General features: G+C 36.0%; 1 protein-coding gene across 9 annotated transcripts in view; it reads right to left on the bottom strand.

Annotated features, from left to right (window-relative positions):
• The window catches only part of rapgef6 (Rap guanine nucleotide exchange factor (GEF) 6), a 122,455-nt gene that overhangs the window by 54,070 nt on the left and 51,748 nt on the right, over nucleotides 1-16,637 (bottom strand). The window contains exon 1 of one of the 9 annotated variants that reach the window (XM_036215223.1): nucleotides 6,983-8,874. The exons of the other annotated variants lie outside the window; for them this stretch is intronic. Within the exon in view, the coding sequence (XP_036071116.1) occupies nucleotides 6,983-7,036 (54 nt within the window). The 5' untranslated portion in view covers nucleotides 7,037-8,874. Of the gene's footprint in view, nucleotides 1-6,982; nucleotides 8,875-16,637 lie in introns of those variants that run through there. 9 annotated transcript variants of the gene reach the window in all.

Raw genomic sequence — 16,637 nt, 5'->3', positions numbered from 1 at the left:
ACATGTGCAAATACATACAACACTGTACCCCCTCAGCCCCCCCGCCTCTCTGCTAACAGATGCTTCCTGCCCTGCAGCTCAGTCTACAGTGTTCCACACATACAAGCACACATGAGCAGTGTGTTCCTGCTTCCCCTGCAGGTAGACTCAGGGGCTGATTGGAGGGGCATCTAAACCTCAGGTTCTCCTGTGGTGTTTTCTTGTTAACGTTGGATTTTGTCTCACAATATCGGCTAACTGACAGACAGAGTTAACAGTTATTTTGGCAACACGGCACACCGGGGCAGGAAATTAACACAAAAAAGGCATAGCTACAGAGTTCAGACTGGTAGCAATTTTATTTTTATTTTTTTCTGATGAACAAAAAACTGCAGATTTCAATAGCAACAATGCAAATCTGGAGTGTTGAAAGTGTTTTAATTATTACTCAAGCAGAATGTTATTCCAAAAATGATATGAATCACATATTAAAGTTCCCACCTGAAATCAAAGACCAAAATATTAAAGTTAAATCACCTCTTAGATTAATTTATCAAAAAAGTATATATATTTTTAATAGCATGGTTAAACACATATGAATATATATGTAAAAAAAGAAAATATTAACTTTGATATTTAAAGACCCATTCCAATCAACATTTGATCTATTTTAAAAGGATTCCCAGTGTTCTTTTAACTAGGATTATGCTGTTTTTAGCCAAAATTAAAAAAAAAAATGTTGTTTTCTTAGATATAGTTTCTGCAGAGCAGCAAAAGTTAATTAGAAACTAGCCTGAATTGTAGGTGGGAGTAACCCCGCCCCCCTTCTCCTCCCCGTTGCTGAGAGCTCTCTGTTTACACATTTCCCTGCTAGCTTGCAGCCCCTCACACCCCTATCCTAACTTTAGTGGTGCAACAAAAATGGCTAGCAATATTTGAGCTATCCAGCCCAGACAAGGAAAACAAAGTTCTAGTCGTCTACAAAAGTGTATGTTATACATCACAAATACACTTTTTTCAGATGGCATTTTTGTTGTCTGCTCCTGATTCACAACGATCCCACTTAAGAAATATTGAAAAATGCAATTTTGAGCTTCATTTTCTTAATATATATGCCACAAGAACATGCTAAAAACACCAAGTACACAATTTCCATTAGAGTATAGTTTTAAATTGTGCCTAAAACAACATTTTGATTGGAACATCATTCTTTTTTTGTCACTTCCCATTACCTTTTCCATACTGTCCCCCTCTCTCTGCCTTATTTACAAATTGAAAGAGAGCACGGAGCAATTACCCACCCACCCCACTATGTATTTATAAATGTCCTTGAAAATCATCCAGTAAAGCCTCTCTGGACGTGAAGCTAGAAGAGGGGAAGTGGATCAATAGCAGTGAGATAATGGGAGCAAGTCAAATTGAGGGAGTAGGGCCCCTGAGTGGCTGAAATATCAGTACTTTGATGTACTATGAGGGTAAAGTGGGGGGTTGGGGGATAGTACTTCATGACTGACGTCCCTCTGGTAGGTGGAGCCTGCATATAAATAGAGGGTGAGTACCATATATTTTCATCTGCTTGTGTTGCTTTGATTTGAAATAGGATTGTGTGTGCAGTGAAGAGGAAGAGGCCACCGAGTTCAAGTGTTACATTGGAGGATGAGAGTGTGGATGGACTTTGAATGACTGTATTTTAATACAGGAGCTTCGGTTTCATCACACTTGTGTAATGTTGAGTGAGCTTCTCACTCTATTAATACAGAAAACAGAATTTCACAATGCTGCTGACATTTGGAGCTCTGCTTCCTTACACAAGTTTTTTCTATGTTTTTATTTATTTTTTCATAAGACCCACTCTGATGAAAACATATTTATATATATAAAATGAAGCTCAAAATTGCATTCTTGAGTATTTCTTTTTTTCAAATCAGGAATGATGCTTATAATGGCGTTTGAAAACAAAGCGTATTTGAGTCGTAGAAAATACACTTCGCTCCCTGCTCTGCTCCACAACAAGATAGGCCTTTTGCATTTGTCAAAAAAAGAAAAGGCTAAAAAATAATTAAAAGACAACTTTTAAAATAGATCAATGGAAAATCAAAGGGAATCCTTGATAGTTAAAAAAAAAAAACTGTATGGACACAATCAAAATTTAACAGCAGTTGTAGGTTGTGGGACTTTGTTTCTAGACTGTAGATCACATTGAAAATTGTAATTAAAACTGTATGAATAATATATATAAACCAAGAGATAACAAGGGCTCATATTGTTAAAAATCAATATGAAGCTATTTTATTACCCATTCTACATGACATGGAATAAAAATACACATAATTTAACAACTAAAACTGATGTTTGATAGTGGAGTAAAACCTTTAAAATCGTGACAGAAATATACTTCATTTGAAATGAGGAGATGTTTAGGTGATGCTTAAAGATGAAATTTGATCAAATGAAAATAGAGTTTCTGTGGCAAAACAAACAATAATAGAAAAGAAACATGTATTGTTTTTGAAAAATGAGAACAAATGCTATTTTTTCCAAATAAAAATGTTCTCAAATGTCTCTCAAAATTAAAAAAAAATCAATAAATGTTTGCACTAGGATTTTATGTATTAATATTAGACACTGTCCACACTAAGAAACAAGAGGTAACAGAAAAGTGAGGGTCAGGCGTAGTGTCTGTGTTTATTAGAAGGACAAAGCAGTAATATATGGCTGATGGGAGACGAGTAGGGCATGGCCTGGCTAAATGCAATCCATATCGATCTTTATCACCCCCACTTCCTGTGCATATGATATGCTGGACCTCCCTCAGCATGCTAAAAGAGCTCGTTCTCTCCCTCCCTCGCTTCTGTTGCTTTTTGCACAAGTTCTCTCAGCCTGTGTTTTTATCTGCATGCTCCACATCCACTCTCCACCACTTTAGGCTGCATTGCATTATCATCTGAGTAGTGGGGGGGGGTTACTCAGCTCGCCTCAACAACTGAGGTCAGAATAAATCAGTTGAGGTCAATGTGAAGAGTTGGTGGCATTTAACCTCACCTGGCAAAAGACTTCCTCTCAGAGCATAAAAACGGTTCTGTAAACACGTTAGTGTATCAAGGGAGCCACAGAACAATTACTCAATGATTACTTTAAGGTGCCTGCAATTTCTCTGCACTCATTCTGTGAGGGAAAAGTGTTGTTTTTTTTTATTGCCGACTTGTTGGATATAGCCTCTTTAATAAAGTGAGGATATAAACAGCAGAGATTTATTTCAGTAATAGAGGATAGATAAATCGTTATCCCACAAGCAAAACCACACTACCCTTTTTATTACCACCTTACATTTATACAGTGACCAAATACAATATTGCTTTTTTATTTTGAACTGTGATAAATATTTTCATGGCTGCTGATAACCTTGCCCTTCAAAATAGTTGATTTTTTTGCTCCAGAAAATACAAAAAATCCCAACATTATGGATCTTATAAGTCAAAGTTTTAAGGTGATGTTTGCCCAAGTTTGAATAAAATGCAATGTCTTACTGTTTAAGCATTGGTGAAAATGTTTAAACTTCACAAGATGTAATTTTAGAAATTATCCTCTTTACCTGAAAGATGGCAATTGGTAAAATGCTTTTTGGTGAACACAAGAAGTTTTAGACACTTTGTCCGTCTGGGTTTTCAATCTATGTCGACTCATCCTTCCTGCTGGCTCCTGTCCTGTGATAAATCCCTCATCCAAGGGTTTCCCTTCTAAATCCACATCACTATTCAATAGAAAAAGCATCTGGACAAACCGAGAGTGCCAATGTCCCACAAGAGCCATTGATCGCTGAGAACAGCAAAGCAAAATGTAAGCCTGACACTGGACCATGATGCACTCTGCCAGGGATATCTGCAGCCAGAAGGTTAGATGGCTACTCAGTGGCACTCCTTGTTTATTGTTTTGAGAAACTTTTACTAAATTAGGAAGCTAAAATGGTTAAGGATTCCCATATTAAAAAAAAAAAATCTTTTTTATGAATCATGGTGCAAATATTAATGTAGATTGTGATTTGTTCCAGTAATTTAGGGTTCCTGTTATAAAAATATATATAAAAAAATCTAAATAGAGTGTGTATGTTTGGGTTGCAGACACACAAAGCAAAAGAAGAAGTGTGATTTATAAGACAGCAAGGAGCAGATAAGTGAGGATAAAGCCCACCAGGGAAACAACAGAAGCAGAAGCAGCAACGTCAGACGGTCGACAACAACAAAAGGCTCCATTATTAATGTTTGAATAATAGATAGGGACGGAGAGATGGAAAGGTAGACAGAAGAAGAGCTGAACAAGTAACAGAAGATGAAGGGGTGTCTGACAGGAAACAGTATGGAAAAGAACATTACAAGCAGAAGGAATAAAATATAAGATGATGAAGATGAGGAGGAAGGAGAACCATAACAAAAGGTTCAAGAGTGAGTGCACATTGCCAGCAAGAAAAGCTGTAAGATTTTGACAAGCCCTTATGCTGCCGACGGGATGTCTGCTGTGATGAGCAGGATATGATTTAAAGGAACAGTTCACAGTAAACAATGCAAAATACAAAAAAGTGAACACGATTTTTAAAGGTTTTTTAAGAACTAAAGAGACAGCTTTAACAAAAATACTGGGTTGTTTATGAGAGAAAATCTGCATGTAGGGCTCATAAAATGCTTACAGTCTCAGAGGAGAAACTCTTCGGGCCTCACAGAGCAGCTTCCCTGCCCTACATTTTGCTGCCTGTCATCTGACGCCAAATTTCCAGCCATCAACCCAGTCAATATTTCAAAAACTATCCTCTGCTGTTAGAAACTGGAGCATGCCAGTGTGGTATGGCGATTATGACCCTGAACAGCAAAACAAAAGACGTGTTTACCAGAATAGTTACATGGAAAAATATTCTGAAAGAATAGGGTATCAAAAAAAGTAGATTATGAGTCTGTTTAAACTTACATTTTTAGGATAAGCTTGTTTCATTACAACGCAAATCATCCAAGTTCATTATATTTCTAAGAAACTTTGCATTCATATTATACAACCAGAACTGTCTATCACATAACCAGGTACTAAGTTACTGAATTACTTTACTTTAAAAAAAATATTTTGAAGATTTTTTATTATTATTCGAAGGTGAATGTATGTTTCAAAAGCAAAAAGATAATGTGAAAAAAAAGGAATCAATCAACAAGAACCAATTATGTCTTAGGGGGAGTGTCAGTATCTGGATCACACATGTAACTGTGGTTTAAAGGAGAGTTATAAAGTTGACCACAAATTGTAAAAAAAAACTATTTTCAGCTATCCTCAACAAGGTTAAAAGTCTTAAAAACAGGGTCACATTTGCAACTAGAAACACCAGGTTGATGTAAACACCAGGTGCAAATGGAGATTAAGTTTAATTTCCATTTTAAAAAAAGAAGAAAAAAAATCCATTACGGATACAGCCTCAGACATCCACTTTTTTTTTTTTTTTTGGAGGTCTTAGATCTTTTTCAGTATGATTGCATTGCTAAATCCATTCAGGACAAAACTGCAGGGACTGAAGGAGACAAAAGATTATTTTAACATAAACTGTACTGCAGTGAAACAATAATACTGGTGTCTTTGAAACGCTCTGCTGTCATTCCAAGACAACAGTCAAATATTGAACTTTTTTTAGCCATTCTCATAAGCTTCAATTTAGTTTACTTGTGTTTTAAACTTTTATCTTTTCTCTCAACCAGCTGTTCACACCCTAATATATATATATATATATATATATATATATATATTTTATTTTGAAACATGTTTTGTATTTGTAGACCGCCCTTCAACTTTCCTTCACTGTCAATAAGTCTTTGCAATTGCGACTGCACATTTAGAAAAAGCAAAAACTGCCTTATGGGAGCTAAAGCAGAAACGTAATTAACCTTTAAAAAGGTGAATCCATAAGATTCATGCTAAGAGAAACTTTGGCAGCAGCAGGAGGATAGAGGTAAAGCGGGGTAACAAGGCATCCTTCTGCCCTGTGTGTCATCTTTAAACACCTTGTTTCTTTATTTCTCTTTATCTCAGGGGAACCAATTACTCCTCCACCCGTTGGTAACACACACACATTCAAATGAACAAACACACAAAAAATCTCTGAGGCTTTCCAAGTGCAGACAGATGCTTCCCAGACTGACAGACATCCACAGATCTATGTGAAACTCATCTTGCCAGAAGAGGCACAGCAGAGCAGAGCTGCACCACCTGGATTGCTGCCGTGATGCTGATTGTTTTTGACAGTTTCCCTTTTTTGTTTTTTTAAATAGAAATTAAAAAGCCTCTAAAGCACACGAGCTCGTGGACTGAAGCCGCCTGCCTCCGTCATCGCAAAGTTCACCAGAGCCTTCCTCTGCAAACTATTTTGGGACACAGAAACTAGGTCATCAAACTGTTAATTATATACACAGCTTAATCATTAGCAGTTTGGTGCTGAGGACTGATGGACAACAGACGAGGGAGAGGTTAAAAGCATGCAGGAAAATACATTTTAAAAGGCTTTTAGGTCCACAACTTTATCCTTAGTTTAGTTTAGGGAATAAAAAAAAAATAAGAAAAATATTATAAGTAAGATTATGCAGAAACCCCCAAATCAAACGAGTCACAACTTGCACAGTTAACTCAATGACGTAAAAAAAAAAAAAAAAAAAACTTTACAATTACAAAAGCTTGCCTTCTTTCCATTTTAAAATGATATTTGAATCTTATAGAATATATAAATATCTAACTAATCAAAAGTCTTTATTACAAACCAGTAATAGAAATTTGTTCGAATTTAATTATTGCAGAAAAAGAGCCAGAATGCAAGTGTCCCCAAGGAGATAAGATGCTTATCTGCAATATGCAAATAACCCAAACTCAAATTTTAAATCCTCACTGAATAGCTCTCTCACATTGTTAGACACAAACACACACGGAGGCGGTGGCATCATAAGCCAGAGGCGCTGGCCAAAAAAGGGATTACGACATCTCTTACTTTGGAGGACCACGGCTGCAAGCAGTTGGCATAGCAACGGACCAGGAAAGCCATTTCCACAGCAGGGAAGGCGCCAGCGAGGGGAAGTTTCCCCCCGTTCGGCAAGAAGATGATCAAAAAAAAAAAGGTAAAGAAATAATGAAGCAAGGGTTGATGCCACTTTTAGTTGCCAAAATTGTCCTGAAAAAAATCTTTGTGGATTTTGAGATAAAAGAGCTTAAATAAGCTGTGTGACGTTCATTTTTTGTGAGAAAAAAAGTCTAGAAACCATTTTTTTACGGAGCTGTGGCGTCCAATGAAACATTTAAGAGAACTGCAGCAGGGAAGCTTAAAACACTCCCAGAGTCAAGAAATTTAGTAAAAAAAAATCCAGACAAGGAGGCTAAGAGATAAAGTTGTAAGTTGAGCTGATCTTGTGGGTAACGAAAGCACATCAAATCCTCTCTGTAGATCCACTTTACTTCCTCAAGGAGTAGAAGATATCTCCATAAAAGATGAGACAATGCTGCATAAAAAGAGGGGCTTGTCAATGCATCTGCAGCCTCAGGAGAAGAAGCCTCTCATCCTCGTCCTCTTGATGCTTCCCAAACCAAGCCTGCAGTTCTCTCCTCCTCAGTCGCTGTCTGTCAAACTCCTGCCTCAATCTTTTCTGCAACTCTTCTCATCTCTACAGAGCTCCAGCGAGCATGCCCAGTGGTGAGGCTCTGGGTCCAAAGATCCGACTCCTGTATCCTGCCTGTAAGCTTTTCGTCACCAGTTAGCGCTCGCACCTCGCGCCGGCATTCCTCCTCCCCCCCTCCCACTCTTACAGAGAAGCTTCGGCGGACTGATGCTGCACGGCGGAGGACCGGCCGCTAATGGAAAGAGTGGGAGAGAGAGAACAAGGGAGGGGAATCCAGCTGAAAAAGAATGACATCACCTGTGCAGCGGGAGCGGGGCGGTGGGTGGGTGGGGAGGTGGCACAAATGAGTGGAGCGGGGGGGAAACTGCATTAGATGGATTGGCTGCTGAGCAGATGTGGGTGAGAGAAAGTGATGGACGGGGGGGAGAACGAGAGCCAAAGATACAGAGAAGAAAGAGAGGGAATATCTCCATTGATCTGGAGGGAACATAAAGCCGAGGGTTTGGAGGCAACCCCCCTTTCTCCCCTTTGTCAGAGTGACGCATAAATTACAAAAAACGAAGGGGGAGTAAATCCCAGTCTGTATGATTTACAAGGACACATCCTGCTGCTTTTTTTTTTTTTTTTTTTGTCAAAGAGGGACATGCAACACAGTAGCAGAGGTTGCCAATAGATGCTGCTATGCCTAAGTCTCTACTCTGGATGATGTGTGGCACAAAAATCAGAGTCTGACAGATTAGAAAGACCTATTTATCACATGTACAGTAAGTCATGATGATGCAGTACACCGCTCGACTAAACACTGACGTAATAACAGGATCAGGGATGGTAGACTACAGCTTTAAATAATATGAGCTCGGCCTGGCTCTGACAGGATCTACAATAAGTCCAGCGTGCCTCTATGTGGGACAGTCCAGAGAAATATAAAATAAAAGTTTAAACGACATTACAGTTTTAAGCAGAAAATGGATAGATTTTATTATAGCTTGGTGGTTAATAAATATATTCATTAAGTTTTGGTTTTGGAGAATTTGCTTGCACTATTAATAGTCTTACTAGGCTGTGGCAAGAAAGAAAAAAAAATAAGCATACAATGTTAATAATTTATAAGTGATTGTTATTAATCCTGCATATAAGTTAAATACAATTTTTATTTGTTTTAAAAAAAGACAAAACAAAAAGCAAATTCTAAAATCTATATAAGTTGCCAATTATGGCCAAATTAATTATTAAATCATCAAATTACAATTCTCGATCGTATACATAGATCATACCCTATTCAAATTTATCAATAATGAACATTTGTTTCTACGGTAAAGTTTAGAAATATAATTTGAGAATTGTGTGGTTTAGTGTGAAAATAAAGATAATTTAGCTAAATCTTTTGTGCTTGCTTCCTTTTTAAATAATCTGTCAAAATGATTTCGGAGAAAAAATACTATAAGATAAAGAAGAGGAAAATAAAGAAAAAAATAATAATATTGAATAAAAGAGCAAAAAAAAAAATTGCAATCTCATAAATTTTAAATAACTTGACTTAAATTTTTCTTTTTAAAAAGTAACCAATGTCTATTTTTATTATTTATTTTTCTTTGCAACACATTATATTGTATTAGTCCGATTTCATCCCATTATCTCTTTATGCAATGATTGTTATTCCTGGGTTTCTACCCTCTTCTCTCCTCTGTGCAAGCTGGGAGAGACACACCCCCAGCTTGAAATGACATCATCCTTTTACTCTCCGGCCAATCAAATGCAAGCACATGGAGCTCTGCCTTCAGTGGAGAGCAATGTACACAAGAGAGAAAAAAAAGACAGAAACAGGAAAAAGGGAAGACAGCTGTACTGATGGATCCACCACCAGAACAAAGCTGGTTGGTGATCTGAGGAGATCAAACAAACACAGAACCACAAACACCATCACCCTTTAACTCACAGTGTGGCACATGAATGAAATTACCAAAGATGAATGGATTAAAGAGTCCGGGCCTAATGGAGGCTGGTAAGGGTACACAGTGTGTGTGCACTTGCTCACAATGTCAGTGTGTGTTTGTGTGGAAGAACACTTTCTGCAGCTTTCCTCTCCTGCATACGAGCCTGTGCAATACAGCATCATCTTTTTTGCTCCACCAGCAAAGTCAGAGCCCTAATAAAAACACACACAGCTGCAGGATTTTCTCCAAGGATCTTGACCCAATCATACAGATTTTTTGAAAGAAAGTAATTTAGGTGCTTCCTTATAGGCAAAAACCTAAGAAATAAACTGCAGATGTGTGATTTAGAGTAACAAGTTAATAACCTAAAGAGCAACCAGTAATAACATTGATTAATTTTATATACAGATTGAGTCTCAAAGACTTTTGTGACATTAGTAGTTCAGAATTTATAAAAAAAATAAAAATGCTAATGTCACCCCCTAAAAAAAAGAAATCCCACAATGAGAATTTTTTTAGAGATTGACAAAGAAAACAAAATTATAATATATTTGTATGAATATATATATTTGTGCATTTCTTTATATTTTTTTATTTTGCTAATCAAAATATGACTAAATATCTTACTTTTTAAAATATTTGTAATCTATTTTTTGCGTTGATTTCTTGTTTAAAAAACAGTTTAAATTAAAAAATACAGTGTAATTAAAAATAACAACTACTCATGTGAAATCCTTTAAAAAAAACAAAAAAATGGAACTACAAGAAATATCTAATACAATTACACATAATAAAAACAGTTATTAATTTTGAGATGACTTAGTAATTAAAAGAAAAACCCCATAAAGTGGTTTTAAAGCTGCTGTGGAACCCTATCAGATTAAACCAATTCTTGGTTAGAAATGAAAACAGGAAGACCCACATGACGACGTTTAAAGCGGGTCAGTGACAGTAAGCACAGATAAACACACAGCCGGAAACGTGTCACACAGGAAATACTTCCGGAATGGTCTACCTGCAATTGTGTGTTTTTGGCAGCATGTGAAAGAGGGTGACAGTTTATGGACTACATAGAGACAATAAAGACAACGTTTACGACTAGAAAAACAGAGGTACGGAAATCAAGTTTCGCAAGAAAAGAAACTTAGAAAATACAGATAAATTCTGAAATTATTATTCATCCATGTATTGCTGTTGCTTAACATGTTGCTAAAAGACAGGAAAGAGCAGGCGACAGTCACACATGCTGCATGGTTTACTAGACCCGCATCACATCCTGTGAGTGTGGTTTGGTCTCTGTGAATACCTTTGGGGTTCCATGTCTTGTTTGTCATTCAGCCTGATGCTGTTGGGACAAAAGCCCCGTTGAGACACTAACTTCCACATGCTAGTTTGACAGGATGCCTAACTCTTTAAATTAACATGAGAACAAAGGTAAAAGCACAGAAGTTCAAACCGCTTTAAACTTCATTTTGATTGACTATTTAACTCCTGTATGGACAATCAAAGGTCCAATCCAACACAATTACAGAAAGTTTTTATTTTAAAAAATATGAAGTTTCAAGGTGAATGGAAATTATGATTAAATCTTGAGTTTTAAATGTCTTCCTCAAAGCAGAACAGTCATTTAAATCACTTTTAATTCACTTCTGACTAATACCTGCAGATGTAGAAATAAAAGCTTTTACAATGTTCTGGCCCTAAAATCCTTAATGTGTACTAACAAAGGACATTTTGTAATACTAAGTGGCAAAAAATAAAATAAATATGGAAAGACACAGGAATCTTGATAGGTAGTATTTAGGACACATACTTTCAATAAAAATAAAGAAAAAACCTTTCGCTTTTTTGCTTTTATGGTCACTTTATTGTAACTAATTTTAACTAAATTAACCAAAAATAAGACCAAAAATTGATTTACAGACATTTAATTTATAAAAAGAGACAACTAAAAATACGAAGGTCGAGAAAGCAGAAAAACAGGTTTGAGAGAAGAGAAAAAAAAGATGTTAGAGAAGTTAGAGAAGAGGAAGGGGGAAGCAGAGGGGAAAACAAGCAATATAGAGTGAGAGTTCAACAAGGTCTTCATCTCGGTGCTGCTGATGTAATCCCTAAAATTAGCAGCAAAAACAGCAGCAGACAGTACTCTGGCTGGTAAAGTGCTTTGCCCAACGTACTGTCCAACACTTCATGCACACACTACTCAGGATATTGGACCAAAATGTACAAAGAACTCAAGTGCTAAATAAACATTTTAAGAAAAAAAGATTAAGACATTAAGAAGAAAAAAGCTGCATTCATTTTAGTTGTGGCTACCATAAATGATGAGAAAATGCTTGTTTATATTATTGTAAAAAAAAAGTAATGCTAAATCTCTTTTAATCTATATAGGGTGTGCTTTTTTAATACAAGCTGTATAAGAAATTTAAAAATGTTTGGATGAATTTAGAGGCACAGTTAGTTACGTGTCCTGCAGCCGAGTAGAGACAGTCAACTCCATGGTTTAATAAGAAACCACAAGGTATTTTAGGGCGAGACAGCAATTATTAGAAAGCGAACAAAATTATCAAGTGGCATTTAATTAATAAACTAAACAAAGTATTTTTAAATATAGATTTCAATTGGAAATATTTAAATTTGGGTCCAAGTTTCTGCTTTAAAATAAAAAACTTAATGGGAATAAAAGACTTATAAATCCCATAGTAAGTCTGTAAATCTTCAAATCCCTTTGTCTTAGTTCTAACTGTGTATCTAAGATTCTTTAAAGAAGATATTAGCTCATCAGGAGAGTCTGACGCATTATTTGTCACAGAGTAAAAATAGTGTCACGTGTTAATTGTAAGACAACTAACTGGAGTTGTATTAACTTGAGCTCCACCTCATTCTTCAGCTTCGTCTGGTCTTCTGTTCACCCTTCTGTTAAATTATCATATTTTCACTATGAAAAAAACCGCGACTTATAGTCCGGAAAATACGGTACACTGGATTTACCCATCAACCCAAAGCAGCTTTTGTTTTAACATTATTTTAGTCCTAGAAGCCTTTTTTTCCAAAAAGTTTGATTTATTACAATTATGTTTATAATTTGTGCTCTTTTTAAGACTTTAATTATTCTGACAGACAATTTCTGTCATTCTCCATTTTCATTTTCCTCTTTCTCTTCTTTCGTTTGCTTGAGCATTTTTTGATAGCACTAATTTTTGCAGCTCTTCTGACCTCTGTTGCCCCCTTATTCTTAACTCCTTACATCTCTCAGGGGCCATGCTTGGTCTAGTGGAGGCAGAAAAGCCTTCAGGCTCCTGGGATACAACTAGCCTCACCTGCATTCTGACAGAATGAGTCCAGATAAGCTCAGAAAAGGTCTGGATGCGTTAATAGAGCCTGCAGCTCTGAAATGCTAGCAGCCCAGGCAGGATGTTTGATCTGGACAGCCCAACAGCAGGAAACAACCATGTGAAGTCTGATTTCAGGCGCACACGTGTTCATTTAAATGAAGAAATTCTTTATCACTACTAAGTAAATCACTATTTTACAGGAAGACTGATTAGCCAAAATAGGAACTTTCAAAAACACCAGAGGAAATTCCATTACAGTCATCACAGGAAAGTGTCTTCAAACAAAACACAAGCTGCACAGATTTTCAAGATAAAAGGATATGTTTTCTTATTTAAAGAGTTTTTAACAAACAAATAAAAGCTTTTAAAATGAGAAAAAAAATAGATTTTTGAAAAGCAAACTCCACACCTCTTTGTAATCTGCCAATCTGAGACTAAACGTAAACAAATAGAAGTTTTTACCCCTCCACAGTATGGTTTCACTATGACAAAGCATACTCATGAGTCACACCTAATCTGAGATGATTACACATGGAATGCAACCTTTAGATGTAACCCGATTGTAACCAGTGACATCAGCGTGACTCGAGAAATAGAAGTGTGGGATGAGCAATAGATTCTCAGGTTAAGTTATAATGATACCATCAAGGAATGAGATTGTGATAAAGTCACAGACACAGCACTTTTGGAGAGCTGAGAGACTCTTATGGAAATATTTTATACTGAGAAACTAAAAGAAAAAACTTTTAAAAAGTAATTTTTCTGTCCAAGCCAAAAAAAGCTAAATTTTTGTATTTATTTTGACACTTATTTTGTTATTAACTGGAGATTTCACCAAGAATGAGTTCATCCCTAGTGTTCCGTACCTTTATCACTTTCCACCCTGTGTTTTTTGTTTGTTTTGTTTGTTTATTTGACAGCTTACTATTGCCTCATTGGCCGTGAAGCCCAGTGGGCTATATAAATAAAATTGAATTGAATTGTATACTATGGTCTGTGTTTTGATCGGCTGTTATCCTTGTTAATCAATCTCATCTGTACCATGTCTCCTGCCTGCACTGCAAAAACAGGGCCCTTGGAAATAAGAAAAAATTCTTACTACATTGACAGATTTTCTTTAAATAACCTAAAACAATCTAGCTGTTAATGGAGTGAGTATAATGGTGAATTCTTATTTTAAGAAAAAAATAGCCACCAAGACCTTCTTCTCAAATGTATATTATTTTTCTATTTAAAAGCTTTCTTGTTAGGAGTATTTTGTTGCAAGACAAAAAAATAAGATATTTTTCTTGAAAGCAGGATCTTTTTATTTACTTAAGATTCTTTTTTGCAGTGCATAATTGGTTTAGCTCACTAAATCTACATAAATCTTTGATCGCAAGAATATTTTTATTTTGTTCTATAATATTTCACTTATTTTTTATGAAAATTGAATCTTAAGAGTTTAAACAAAAGAGAAAACTGTGAAAATGTTCATATCTGTCTGTGAAAAGTGTATAAAGTCTGTAGTAAAAGGTTCTACAGCTTTAAAATATAAGTAATCCTACAGATTCACCTATTGCAGGTTGTTTATGGATAAATCTTGTGATAAAAAAGGAAAGACTGTATAGTCATCTGACAAAGAGGACATGCAAGCAAGAAAGATTCTGGCTACGATACAAAGACACCATAAAGAACAACCTCCACTGTATGACATCCAACCCTGTGACCTGGAGAATTTAACAAAAGACAGTAGTCTTTGGAGGTGCCTCACATTTGAGAAAGAACGTACAAAAAAGTGAAACGTTGGATCAATCAACAAAAGTTCTTTAAATTGTCACATTTAAAAATATTAGTTTTAATCAAATAAAAAAATTGAGTTGATTTGGCCATTAACTCAAAATTGTATTTTGATTAAAATAAATAATTTTAAATGTAACAAATTACAAAGCTTTGTTAATTGTTTCAACGTTTCTATTTTTTTTTAGTGTAGAAACCATCTCACTCCAGTAGGAGTTAGGCGCCACAGAGCACTCCTAGTCATAGAACCAACCGACCATAGACATGACGTATGTGGACGCTTGTATGCCTCCAGCTCTTGGTGGTGGAACCACGGATATTCACACTGCTGAAAGTACAGACCACGTCATGGACGAACTACAACGGACAACCAAAATTTTTCCCTTAATGAATTTTGTAAACTACAAGTGATCATTTTAAATGGTGGTGGTTCAATCATTATCTAATGTTAAGACTTAAAATAATTTTTTTTAAAGTTTTGTTTAATGATTTAACTGACTAGAGCAAAGTCTCAACCCTAAGCAACCACCACCATCTTTCATATCAACCATAAACACTTCAACAACTTGTGAAGAAAAAAAACACGTCAGTCTTTTTCTCACTGAAACAGGAAATCAGACGTTGCATGAGACTGCTGTGCGTTTCCGGTGTGGTGTGTACAGACACCAGATTGCTTCAAAACAGCAGAGAGGATGCTGCTTCACGCTCTACCAGAAGGTTCAGTGAAGCCAAAGGGATTTTAAAAATGTGAAGATTGCTGACAGAAAACTTAAATGTGGCATTTTTCAAGTGAATCTGTCAATGATTATGCTTATATTCAGACACTACATGGTTTCACTGGTGCAACATGTCATTAAATGAAACTGTGATTTCCATGGAGTGTGCCATGGCAGTATTCCTGCACAACAAGACAAGTGAAGGTTTCATACATCGACATAACTACATTATTAAAACATCGGATATTTCAATGAAAGACTTTCATCGTGTTATTTTTTTTCCAAAATTGATGTGGGTGATGTCATTATGAAGCTGACTCATTAGTAAATCACAGTAGTATGTGTTTACAGTGGAAAAATGTGTATGATCCTCAGCTTCTCTCACCACTAGATGGGGAAATGAATTTCAGAAAAACAAAAAGTTCTCATTAGGATACCCAACAAATATTAATTTAATAAGGAAATCTTTCTTTTTTTATCTTAAAAAAAATGTCTTATTTAACATAGGTAAAATTGAAAACTGCTACTGATATTTTTGTTTGTTTGTTTGTAACAGCACAGATACTTTTAGAAGTCAAAAAGACACCAGCGCAGAGCAGCAATAATGGATTTCTGATGTTATGGCCTCCAAACAGCATCTTCTGGTCCATTAGACTCACAGAAACTCTCTGTTCTGGTGCTGCTGGATCTTAGTGCCGCCTTTAAAACATTAGATCACCAGATTTTATTGGATAGACTTGGGGGTCATGTGGGCCTCTCTTGAAATGTTCTTAAGTGGTTTTATTCTTACCTTGCTGATCGACACTTTTACGCAAGTATGGATACATGCTCCTAAAGAATCCATGAAATAAGTTGTGGGATTCCCCAAGGGTCAATTTTAGGTCTCATACTTTAATTAGTATTTGTTGCCCCTTGGGGGTGTCAACAGGAGACACGCCGTTGACTTTCACAGCTATGCAGATGATACTCAGCTTTACATCGCCGTGTCTCCTGATGACCTTGAACCTTTAAATACTCTTTTAAATTGTATTTTAGATATAAAGTCATGAATGGCAGAGATCTTCCCTCAGCTCAACCAGGACAAAACAGAAGTTTTAATCATCGGTCCTAAAGACCAGAGAGAGAGAATTTTACCTAAGCTTAATAATGTCAATCTTTCACACTGCGTAAGAAATTTGGGAGTACTTTTTGACTCTGAGCTGAATTTTATTCCTCATATTAAAAATGTCGTTAAGACAGGATTTTATCATCTTAAAAACATTGCCAGAG

Source organism: Oryzias melastigma, linkage group LG14 (genome assembly GCF_002922805.2).
Source record: "Oryzias melastigma strain HK-1 linkage group LG14, ASM292280v2, whole genome shotgun sequence".
NCBI classification, from domain to species: Eukaryota; Metazoa; Chordata; class Actinopteri; order Beloniformes; family Adrianichthyidae; genus Oryzias; species Oryzias melastigma.
Note: the sequence above shows the minus strand (reverse complement) of the source record. Positions and strands in the feature narration are given on the sequence as shown.